General features: G+C 44.2%; 1 protein-coding gene across 1 annotated transcript in view; it reads left to right on the forward strand.

Annotated features, from left to right (window-relative positions):
* Positions 1–12,460, forward strand: part of FAM234B (family with sequence similarity 234 member B) — a 62,773-nt gene that overhangs the window by 33,198 nt on the left and 17,115 nt on the right. The window contains exons 4-7 of the mRNA XM_060194399.1: positions 2,401–2,598; positions 4,699–4,829; positions 10,449–10,596; positions 11,085–11,226. Of these exons, the coding sequence (XP_060050382.1) occupies positions 2,401–2,598; positions 4,699–4,829; positions 10,449–10,596; positions 11,085–11,226 (619 nt within the window). The remainder of the gene's footprint in view (positions 1–2,400; positions 2,599–4,698; positions 4,830–10,448; positions 10,597–11,084; positions 11,227–12,460) is intronic.

Consider the following 12,460-nt stretch of genomic DNA (forward strand, 5'->3'; position numbering starts at 1 on the left):
GCTCTGTCTTGCCTTTCTGAGTTTATCTTTTCCTACTAATTTTATTCTTAAACATACTGGGGTCAGGTGATAGTGTACCGGGTTAAGTGCACATAGTGTGAAGCATCTAGGACTGCCTCAAGGATCCCAGTTCAAACCCCCGGCTCCCCACCTGTACGGGGTGGGTGGGGGAGGGTCACTTCACAAGCAGTGAAGCAGGTCTGCAGGGGTCTGTCTTTCTCTTCTCTCTCTGTCTTCCCCACCTCTCTCAATTTCTCTCTGTCCTATCCAACAACAATAAGAACAACAACAGCAACAACAATAACATCAACAATGGAAAAACAAATGGTCTCCAGGAGCAGTGGATTTGTAGTGCAGGCACTGAGCCCCAGCGATAATCCTGGAGGCAAAAAGAAAAAATATATTGGGGCTGTGTGGTGGTGGCACACCTGGTTGAACACACATGTTATAATATGCAAGGACTTGGGTTCAAGTCCCTGATCCCCACATGTATGGGGAAAGCTTCACAAGTGGTGAAGCAGTGCTACAGGCGTCTCTTTTCCTCTTTCCTTTTCTGTCTCCCCCTTCCTCTCAATTTCTGGTTGTTTCTATCTAATAAGTAAATAGATAATAAAAAAAGAAATATATTGGGGGTAGTAGCCTGGCAGTGGTACACTGGGTTAAGCACACATAGTACAAAATGCAAGGACCCATGCAAGGATCCCAGTTCAAGTCCCCTCCCTGTTCCCTACCTGCAGGGGGATGGGGTTCACTTCACAAGCAGTGAAGCAGATCTTCAGGTATCTCTCTCTCTTCCTCTCTACCTCCCCCACCCCTCTCAGTTTCCCTCTGTCCCATCCAATAAAGCGTAAAAAGAAAAAGGCCTCCAAGAGCAGTGCATTTGTAGTGTAGGCAATGAGCCCCAGCGATAACCCTGGAGGCAAAAGAAAAAAGAAAAAGAAAAATATTGGGGGTTGAGCAGTGGCACACCTGTTTGAGCACTTGTGTTACTATGCGCAAGGATCTGGATTCAAACCCCTGGTCCCACTTGCAGGGGGGAAAGCTTCATGAGTGGTGGAACAATACTACAGGTGTCTTTCTTTACCTCTCCCTATCTCACCGCTGCCTATCAAAAAAAAAAAAAAAAGAGAGAAAGAAAAAGGAAATAGTGGCCACCTGAGTGGTGGATTCATAGTGCAGGCACTGAACTGCGGTGATAACCCTGGTGGCATTAAAAATAGAAAAGAAATATACTTTCCCCTATTGTTGATTTTGCTCCTGTATTCTGTTCAGCAAGCAGTGGATTATGATATGTGCAAGATGCTTTGCAAGATACAGAATATAAGTGTGTGCAACCATGAATATATTTTTTGTCCCCGGAGTTATCACTGGGGCTTAGTGCCTGCATGATAATTACACTGCTCCTGGTGGCTTTTTTTAAAAAACAGAAATAAGAAAAAGAGAGAAAGAGAGACACTTGCAGCACTGCTCTGCCACTTGTGAAGCTTCCGTCCTGTGACCAGGGGCTTGATCCTGGGTCCTCATGCAAGTTATGGTGTGCCCTCTACTGGGTGTGCCAACATCCACCTCTACAACTGTCAACTTTTTTTTTTTTTAAAGATAAAGGTTTGTTGGGGATTGGGCACATTGGGTTAATTGCACATAGTGTGAAGAGCAAGGATCCACTCAAGGATCCTGGTTCAAGCCCCTGGCTCCCCACCTGCAGGGAGGACACTTTACAATTGGTGAATCAGGTCTGCAGGTGTCTATTTTTCTCTCTCCCTGTCTCCCCCTCCTCTCTTAATTTCTCTCTACCCTATCCAGTAAAATGGAAAAGAAAAAAAAAAGGAAAAGATTTATTTCCATTTTATGAGAGAGAGAGAGAGAGAGAGAGAACAAGTGAGAAGGACTAGGGCACAGCTCCAGCATGGTGGGGATTGAACTCTTGCTCTACCTATAAAGCCACCTACCTTCCCAGATGTTCCTGGGACAGCTTGGGCTCTTAAAGTCACACCTCAGAGCAAGAGGAGAAAGATGTGCAGCTGGAGGAGGGATGTGGTTATGCACTGGGCCGCCGTAGCGCATGCTCTGTTCTCAGACATGTTGCTGGCAACAAGGGGCTGCCTCTCCTCCTCCTTTATTTTATTATTTTGTTTTGTTTTATGTTATTTAATTTCATTTTTATTTGATTTTATTGGATAGAACAGAGAGAAATCAAGAGGGGCAGGGGAAATAGAGGAGCGAGAGAGACCACTTGTGAAGCATCCCCCCTGCAGGTGGGGAGCAGGGGCTTGAACCAGGGTCCTTATGCATAGTAATATGTGCACTCAACCGGGTGTGCCACTGTCTGGCCCCATCTTCTTCTCTAGACTCTGGCCTCCTGCTCTCCCTCTCACCTCTCACCTCCTCTCCCATCTCCAGTGCGTCCAGGTGCCCCCAAGCCAATGGCTGTCCTCGTGTGTCTCTCTGGCATGAATGGCAGCACGCTGTGGTCCACCGCCCTCCCCGAGGAGGCCCGTGACATCACATGCTTGGACCTGATGCTGGGAAGCAGCGCAGAAACCATCTGCCTGGTGACAGGGACCTACAAGATGCTCAGCGCTGTCAATGCGACGTCAGGTAGAGATGGTTTCCTTGGAGCCCACTGCTCAGTGAGCTCATCACACATCCTAGTGCCCAGGGATGGGGGTGACAGGGGAGGGGGAGGTAGAACTCTCCTAAGGAGGAAGATCTGGTTTACTTCTCTATTGAGGGAATGAGACTGGTGATTTGAGGAGGCTGACTAAGCCTATTTGTATGGGCCAGGCCTCATTTTCCAGATGGGAACTATCCTGAGGCCTTTGTACACAGTCTCCCCTCTCTGTTCTCTGAGCAGAAGGCCACTGGGCCTTGTCTCTCCACATCTGACATCCAACAGGGCCCCTGTATGGACTTAAATGTGAACTGCGAATTATGTCTGTGGAGAAACTGAAGTTTGTCCAGGTGTGCTGCTTTGACCTTTTCTATTTATTTATTTATTTATTTATTTATTTATTTATTTATTTATTTTTAAGAGGGACCTGATCAAAGTCCCATACTTTTTTAAAAATAATATTTATTTTATTTATTTATTCCCTTTGTTGCCATTGTTGTTTTATTGTTGTAGTTATTATTGTTGTTGTCGTTGTTGGATAGGACAGAGAGAAATGGAGAGAGGAGGGGAAGACAGAGAGGAGGAGAGAAAGATAGACACCTGCAGACCTGCTTCACCACCTGTGAAGCGACTCCCCTGCAGGTGGGGAGCCGGGGTTCGAACCGGGATCCTTATGCCGGTCCTTGTGCTTTGCGCCACCTGCGCTTAACCCTCTGCTCTACAGCCCGACTCCCTGACCTTTTCTTTTTAAATAAGATTGATTTCTTTATCTTTTTTTTTATTAAAAAGGCATTTTTATTTTATTTTTCTTATTTCTATTCAGTGAAATTCAAAGGGGAGGGGTACGTGGAGAGGGAGAGAAAAACACCTGCAGACCTGCTTCACTGCTTGTGAAACATCTCCTTTGTAGGTGGGGAGCAGGGGCTCGAACCCGAGTCCTAGTGAATGGTAATGTATGAGCTCAACCTGGTGTGTCTCCTCTCCACCCTCAAGATTTATTTCTTTAAAAACACACACACACACACACACACACACACACACACACACACACACACACACCAGAGCATTGAATTAAGGGTCCCTTGCCTGTAAATTGTGTACTCCACCACTAAGTCACTCCCCAGGCCACTGACTTTAATCTTCTTACTGCATTCAGGCATGCTTGGGGAAGGAGAAAGAATCTGATCTCATGAAGGCTCCTTACAGAGTCATGAGTGCACTGCCATATGTTATATTCACACCTTATGTCATGGATTCAGCACAGCTGAATCAACAGCTTCCTTTCTACTTTAGGTGTTGGAGTCTGCAGGAGGAGTTCTTCTGAATAGAATAAAATAAAATAAAACAAAATAAAATAAAGAGAATGTGAGTTTATTCTAGTACTGAAACCATCTTGAAATCTCCTGTGATTTCTCGCTTCATGTGGACAGGGTAGAGAGCTGACCTCATGGCTGGCTGGCCACAGGCGTGCTTCCTTGATAGCTGTGATCCTCACTAGGAGTTCAGTTTCCTCCACCCCAGGCACATTGGCTAGCTTCAGTTCCTCCATTTTATTTTTAAAAATCTAGGTGTGGTAGACTGGGCAGTGGTACACCAGGTTGAGTGCACATGTTACCATGCACAAGGACATGGGTTTGAGTCCCTGCTCCCCACCTGCAGTGGGGGAAGCTTCACTAGTGATAAAGCAACTACTGCAGGTGTCTCTATGTCTCTCTCCCACACCCCTCTCATTTCATTTTCTTTCTGTCCTATCAAGTTAAAAAAAAAAACAAAAAACCAAAAAAACATGGTCATCAAGAGTAGTAGATTTGTTGTGCTAGCACCAAGCCCTAGTCTTTACCCTGGAGGCAATTAAAAAAATATTTCTAGTTAAGAAATTGTTACTTGGGTTTGCTAGCTAGGTACTGCAGGGTTTCAGCTGACCTCATCCCCCATGTGCCATCACCCCAGTAAGGTAGAAACTGAAGGAGAAAACCAATTAGGGGCTGCCATCAATGCTTCAGTACTTCCTTCTTGGCCTGAGCACCTGGTGTCTCCTTTCCCACTGGTATAAGCCCTAACTCACCAGTCTGTTTGTCCTTCCCCAGGAAAAGCCCTCTGGACACTAAACCCAAAGCACTTATCCAATGGCACCCTAGCTGCCCCAGGCGTGCTGCTGCCAGATGTGGACGAGGATGGCATCCGAGATGTGGTTGTTCTGGCCATCAGGGAACTTCAGGTGCGCATGGTTCTTTGTGGTCCTTGCTTCCTGTGGGAATGCTTCAGCGTCCATGATATCTGTTCCCTGTGGTGGGGTGAATAATCAGCTCTGCTCCAGATCTTTTCTAATGGGCTTTGGTCTGGATAAAGCCTCTCTGTGAGTTTTAGTGACACAATGAACCTGCTTTCCTGGCAGTCCCATGTGTCCCTTTCCTAGTGGAACTAGATAGGCCTGGGTTTCCATTCCTGCTCTGCCACTTGGTAACTGGTCTCTGGGGAGTCACAAGACCTGGCTCTTCTCTGTAAAATGAGTTATTAGATCTACCTGCAGGATTGCTCTGAAAGTTAAGAGCACACACACACACACACACACACACACACACACACACACACCCACACACTTTATAATATAGAATGCTCTGGGGAGTCGGGCAGTATTGCAGTGGGCTAAGCGTAGGTGGCGCAAAGCACAAGGACCAGCATAAAGATCCCGGTTTGAGCCCCCGGCTCCCCACCTGCAGGGGAATTGCTTCACAAGCGGTGAAGCAGGTCTTCAGGTGTCTATCTTTCTTTCCTTCTCTCTGTCTTCCCCTCCTCTCTCCATTTTTCTCTGTCCTGTCCAACAACAACAACATCATCATCAACAATAAAAAACGACAAGGGCAACAAAAGGGAATAAATAAATATGTTTTAAAAAGAATGCTTTGTGCATTATATTATAGGTAATTGTGTGCTGTATATATTATATAATTTATAAGGCTATATAATCCCTATAGTTTTGTAGATACCCTATAAGTGTATAAGTGTATAGCCTGCTATATGCATTAGCTGTATCGAGTGTATGATATCTTCCATGTACCGTATGTAGATTTATGATCTTTTGGGGAATGCCAGGTGTGAAACCCAGGCTCTCATGGATGTGAAGCATGAGCTATACAGCCTTGAGCTACATCTCCTAGAAGTGCTAATATATCTAAAATATCTAAAATATCTAGAATAGGGCCAGAAAAAATTAGCTCACTTGGATAGTGTGCTGCTTTGCCATATGTGTGACCCAGGTTTGGGGCCTGCTCCTTCCCCACTGCACTGAAGGAAGCTTTGGTGCTATGGCCTTTCTCTCTCTCTGCCTTTTAGACTCTATCTTAAAAAATGAAAAAAGGATAAAAAATGGATAGACTAGTGAGTTTTCTATCCCATGTTTATATATGTGCACTATTGTTTAACTGTATGCATTTCACTTTTTTTTTTTTTTTTTTTTGTGAGATAGTAAGATAGACTGACACCAAGTTTATAGAAGAGGCAGCCTTAAATATCAAACAAGCAATGACCAAAGAAAGGAGTGTTGTCAGAAAATTCTTGATGCTTTTTTTTTGGCATGGAGAAATATATCATGACATTTCTGACAACCCAATAGTTTGAGCTTTGATGACAAAGATATTTATTCTAGTGCTTTACTGGAACTTTAATTCTCAGGAACTAGTAAATCTGTACACAGACAAAACCATCTCAGTTTGTCTAACTGATCTGGAAGAATACATGAATGAGCAGGATTGTCTTGTCAATTTCCATTCTTGAAGCTTTTTTAAATTTCAACTTGTAATTTTTTAATAGAAAAACTGCAAATGTGAGGGAAAGAAGCATGGAAAAATAATTCAGTGGCTTGGCTACTACTGTTAGTACTGGGGGACATATTTCTTACTGGCATTTTCTTTTTAAATATATTTCATTTATTTCTAGTGAGAGAGATACAGAAAGAAACTATAGCTTAAGTTCTGGTTTAAGGTGGTGCTGGGGATTGAGCTGGGCCCACAGGAACCTCAGGCACGAAACCATTTGCATAACCATTATGCTGTCTCCCTAGCCCTTCATAGTTTTTTCTATGGGTGTGTCACCCTCCCATCACTGACTCTTCTCCCACCAAAAAATTTTTTTTTTTTTTTTATTTTTATTTATTTATTTTTTTCCAAGTTTTGCTTCTGTTTTGTTGTTGTTGTTGTTATTGTTTTTTGCCACCAAAATTTTTTAAAAAAATTTTACTATTGATTTTATTATCTGTGATTATTTTATTATGTGTAGCATTACAGAGTCCAGTTCTCTAAAGTTCTATGCCCCATCCCTCCAAACAATAACCACCTTAGTTTTTTTTTTTTTTTTAATAATTTTTTACTAGTGGTTTAATAATGACTGACAAGATTGTGGTATAAAAGGGGTACAATTCCATATAATTCCCACCACCAGAGTTCCATATTCCCTCCCCTCTACTGGAAGTTTCTCTACTCTGTCCCTCTGGGAATATGGACCAGAGATCATGGGGTTCTAGAAGGTGGAAGGTCTGGCTTCTGTAATTGCTTCTCTACTGGACATGGGCACTGACAGGTCGATCTATACTCCAAGCTAGGAAGTCTATTTTAGGCATATTCCAGGGGGCCCATGATTTTACTAATTTTGCCTGAGCCTGACAACTAACATGAAGGTGGGCTAAAGGTATTGTCTGGGGAGACAGTGCCAGAGTTGGAAATAAGACAAAAAAGCTAGATCAGGGAAGAGAGTAGCTCCCAACTATGGAAAAAGTATATATGTACCATTAACTGTAAACCCCATCGATCTGATCTGGGGCCCATATTCAGCACAGGAGCTTGTGTAACCTCTGCATCCCTGTAGGTCTGAGCTTGCATTCCATGGTCATAGCTGGGAACATTCTAGGCTGCACTCATTTCAGGACCAGTTTTCCTTGAGTGTCAGAGTATGTTGACCCAGCCTCCCTCTGGAGAGTGGGGCAGTCTCTACCATTGTTATCTACATTGAGGGCAAGGTCCTGTAGAGGCTCACAAGAGGGTTTATGATGTTATTCATGATGGAGATGACCAGTGATGATCACCTTAGTTCTTACAAAGACTTAGAGACTGCTTGCCTGTTTCTTTTTCTTTCTTTTCTTTTTTTTTGATTTGTTTGTTTTGGTTTTTCTTTCCTTTTTTTTTTTTTTATTCAAACTTCTATCATAGCATATCTAAGACCCTTTCTCAGATTCTGACCATGTTTTCTTGGTGCTGCAAGTCTGCCATTCTACTGTGAGAAATGCTTGTGGACGAAAAAGTCAGTTAATTGACAAAGCATTTCTGTGGGGAAATGTGGGTACAGGCCACTTTGCTTTTAATGGCTCATTTCCCCCCTTTTCTCTCTCTCTTTTAAATATTTTATTTCTTTATTTAATATTTGATAGAGACAGAGAGACATTGAGAGACAGAAATACCTGCAGCTCTACTTCACTGCTTGTGAAGCTTTCCTCCTGCAGGCGGGGATCAGGGACATGGACAGGGTTCCTTGCACATTATAATGTATATGCACTTAGCCAGGTGTGCCACTGCCTGGCCCCGAGACTTTATTTATTTATTTATTTATTTATTTATTTATTTATTTACTAAAAAGGAAAAATTGTTGGGAGTCAGGCGGTAGCACAGTGGGTTAAGCCCAGGTGGCATAAGGCACAAGGACCAGCACAAGGATCCTGGTTTGAGCCCCCGGCTCCCCACCTGTAGGGGAGTCGCTTCACAGGTGGTGAAGCAGTTCTGCAGGTGTCTTTTTCTCCCCCTCTCTGCCTTCTTCTCCTCTCTCCATTTCTCTCTATCCTATCTAACAATGATGACATCAGTAACAACAATAATAATAACTACAACAACAATGAAAAACAACAAGGGCAACAAAAGGGAAAATAAATAAATATAAAAAAGTTATAAAAATATTTTAAAAAGTACTAAAAATATAAAAAAATTCTTAAAAAAAAGAAACATTGTCATGGCTCATTTTAATGCTAGCAGGGCATGTATTTGCTCCTGTGACTCTTGTAATGTGCATGTGGGGCAGAGTTGTGAAGTCTGTGGGTGTGATTATCTAGAACAGAATTCAGTCTCTTGGTATTTAGTGATTTCCTGCCAAGGGCACTGTCACTTTCCCCAAAGTGCTTTGCTAACCTGGACTGACTTTTTCAGATAGAGAGGGAAAGAGGAAGAGAGAGGGAGAGATACTACATACCAACAAAGTTTCCCCCAAAGAGTGACTTGAACCTGGGGTCATGCACATGACCCTACCAAGTAAACTATTTTGCCGGTCAAAAATCTTGGTCCTCACAAAGCACAAGGACTGGTTAGGATCCTGGTTTGAGCCCCTGGCTCCCTACCTGCATGGGAGTCGCTTCACAGGTGGTGAAGCAGGTCTGCAGGCGTCTCTCTGTTTCTCTTCCTCTCTACCTCCCCCTTCTCTCTCAATTTCTCTGTCTCTATGCAATAACAAGTAAGTAAGTAAGTAAGTAAGTAAGTAAATAAATAAATAAATAAATAAATAAATGTTTTTTAAAAAAAATCTTCATCCTGACACCCCATCTAGTTTCTTAGGTAAATGTTTGGCAAGACAGTGGTTCATGCCCTTCAGGGACTCTCTGTAGAGAGGGCTTTTGTAGGAAAACTGGCTTCTTGCTCCTCCTTTTTTGTGCTTTTCTTCTTATTATCTCTACCAGAAAACAAGAGAAAAATATAACGAACAATTTGTCTCACAGAATTTATTCACATGCACAGTAGTATGCACATATGGACTAGTTTCCATTCTGTTGAAAGGTGATAAGGAGTACTTGCAGAATCCCAGGGAGGCAGTTGGTTTAGAGCAGTAACTCTGTCTTTGTTTTTATTTGTTGTTATTATTGATTAGTGTATTTATTTTGGTGTTGGAGATTGAACCCAGGGCCTTAGGCATGTGGGGCATATGCTCTTCCCCTGAGTTTCAGATGTAACCCCAGCCCCAGCCGGTTCATCTTTCGACTGACCTACTTTGGCCTGTTAGCCAACATACAACCCAAGGAACGTGCTGCAGCTGCAGCTGAGGAAGGCTGCCTTCACAGGGAACAAAACGTATCAGATCTGTGACTTAGAGTAGTTACATTCTTTGATCTGAGTTAATGTGAGTGTGAGATGACTAGGCCTGGCTTGGAGTTAGAGGGACCAATCCAGGCTAGAGCCTTGGTGGGAAGGGGCCTTACAAGCCTCATGGTTAGCCCTGCTTCACGGCTAGAACCTTCAGGCAGTAGCCAGACACCCTGTCTCCCAAGCTGGCCACGAAGACTCAGGAACACAAGTTCTCACACATGAAATGGGACTATCAGTGAGGTGGCCCATCTTGCTTTTGGTTCTCTCTGGAAAATGCTGTCATGCTGTTGGGAAATCTGCTTCCTCTTCTCTTCCTTTCACTGTCCTAATGTCATCCTGCAGAGCTACCGTGAATTGATTTATCCCTTTTCCTGGATGAAAGCCCTTATGCCATTTGCTTTGTAACCTTTGAGCCGGCTACCCAGCGAGGAGGCCCTTGAGCCTGTGTTTAGCTCGAGGTGGGGATCTTGTGCCCCAGGAGATTCTATCAACATCTGCAGTTCAGAGGATGAGCCTGGGTTACCCTAGAGATGCCCCAGTGAAGGGATGGGATGCTTGCCTCACTTTCTGAGGAAATTGAACAAGGCAGGATAAGCTTTGTGCTGTTCAACCGTGGCAGGCATTCCCGAATTGGTAGCTGGCCAGGAAGCAGGGACTTGGGGAGAAGCCATGCAAAGAGAAAGGGTGAGGCTTCTGCCACCTCAACCTACTTCTTTCTTCTCCAGCCCGATCTGTGCTTTCTGCTGGTGTCTGGTCGTACGGGGAAGCCAGTAGGCCGCCCGGTGAAGTACAACATCGTGGGCGTGGGAAATCTAATCGGTCCTCAGGTCTATGTCACCAACAACGGGGCTGTCTACATCCTCTTTGGCTTTGGTAAGAAGCAGGCTTGGCTTTGGCTCCTGTCACCTGTGGTGATGGGCAGGCTTCCTTGGTGAGATGGGCCGAGTGCTCAGGACCTACAGATACCAGCCTTTATGTCACTTCACCTCCCCTTGGAAGGGCCATGTCTTCCAGCCCCCAATACAGATTATCAACTCTGCTCTCCCTGGCTGCCACCTCCAGCGAGAAGTCTTTGCCAGGGCTGGGGAGATAGCATAATGGTGATGGCAAAAGACTCATGCCTGAGGCTTTGGGGTCCTAGATTCATCCCCAGCTCCACCATCAGTCAGAGTTGAACAGTGCTCTGGTTAAAAAAAAAAAATCTCTGTCCAGCACCCACTTAATGACCTGTCTACTCATTCCATGGTGGACTACTCTGTGCAGGCCACGTAGTATGCACTCTGTGTCTTTCTCAGAACATCACCCTGGGGAGAGCTCTGTTGCATTCACCTTCTCAGTGTTGGTTTTTCTTGTGGTACTAGGAAATATCCAAGCTGTTGCTCTGCGGGACATTTTCATTCAGGCCCAGAACCGAGACAGCTTACCGACTTCCCTGCAGATAGAGGAGCCGGAGTGGGAGAAGAGAAGATCTATCAACCTGTCTGAGCTCATCGACATCTATGGGTAAGGGGGGGCCATGTGGCCTCAGCACAGTGAGGTCCCCTGGCGTCCCTCAGTTTGGGTGGGATGGTGTTGACGTGGGTGGCACGTTGGGGGAAGCAGTGCTGGTCTTCATGTACCACCTTCTGGTCTGGCTAATGCGACTGAGAAATTGCCTTCTCTTGGTTTCAGGGTGAGTTGGTGACTAGAGGTGATTAGTTTGTGTGTAGGTTATAAAGGCAGATCTTTAAGATTCTATACTTGAGAGTCCAAGGATTTATCCCCTGCCTATCCTAAGGAACCAAAATACACCCATCCAAAGACATCTGTGTATACCTATGTTCATAGCAGCACAATTTGTAATAGCCAAAACCTGGAAGCAACCTAAGTATCCAACAACAGATGAATGATATATATCACTCAGCTGTTAAGAATGATGAATTCGGGGAGTCGGGCTGTAGCGCAGCAGGTTAAGCGCAGGTGGCGCAAAGCACAAGGACCGGCATAAGGATCCCGGTTCGAACCCCGGCTCCCCACCTGCAGGAGTCGCTTCATAGGCAGTGAAGCAGGTCTGCAGGTGTCTGTCTTTCTCTCCTCCTCTCTGTCTTCCCCTCCTCTCTCCATTTCTCTCTGTCTCCATTTCTATCCAACAACGACAACAACAACAATAACTACAACAATAAAACAACAAGGGCAACAAAAGGGAATAAATAAATAAAATAAATATTTTAAAAAAAAAGAATGATGAATTCACCTTCACCTCATTTTAGATAGAACTTGAAGGAATCATGTTAGGTGAGAGAAGGCAGAAAGAGAAGAATGAATATGAGATGATCTCACTCATAGACAGAAGTAGAGAAATAAGACCAGAAAGGGAAACACAAAGCAGAACTTGGACTGGATATTGCACCAAAGTAAATGATTCTGGGGTGGGGGAAGGGGAGCTTTCAGGTCCTGGTGCATGAAGGTGGAGGAGGACCTAGGATGGGGGTGAGAGTGTTTTGCAGAAAACTGAGAAATTTTATACAAGTATGTACCTATAACTGTTAACCATAAGCCATTAATCCCTCCGATTAAAAAAAAAAGCTGCAAGGTAAAATAGCGATTCTGTGAGGACAAGGGAGGGTAAGGAGGAAAGCTTTAGGTGGGAAGAAAAATGATTTAAAGTAACTTCTTATAAAGCTATCTATGCTAAAGCACCTACCTCACTCTTCCTGTATTTTTCTTAGTTAAAGCATCCTTGTGGCAGAAACAAAGG

Source organism: Erinaceus europaeus, chromosome 7 (assembly GCF_950295315.1).
Source record: "Erinaceus europaeus chromosome 7, mEriEur2.1, whole genome shotgun sequence".
In the NCBI taxonomy this organism is placed as follows: Eukaryota; Metazoa; Chordata; class Mammalia; order Eulipotyphla; family Erinaceidae; genus Erinaceus; species Erinaceus europaeus.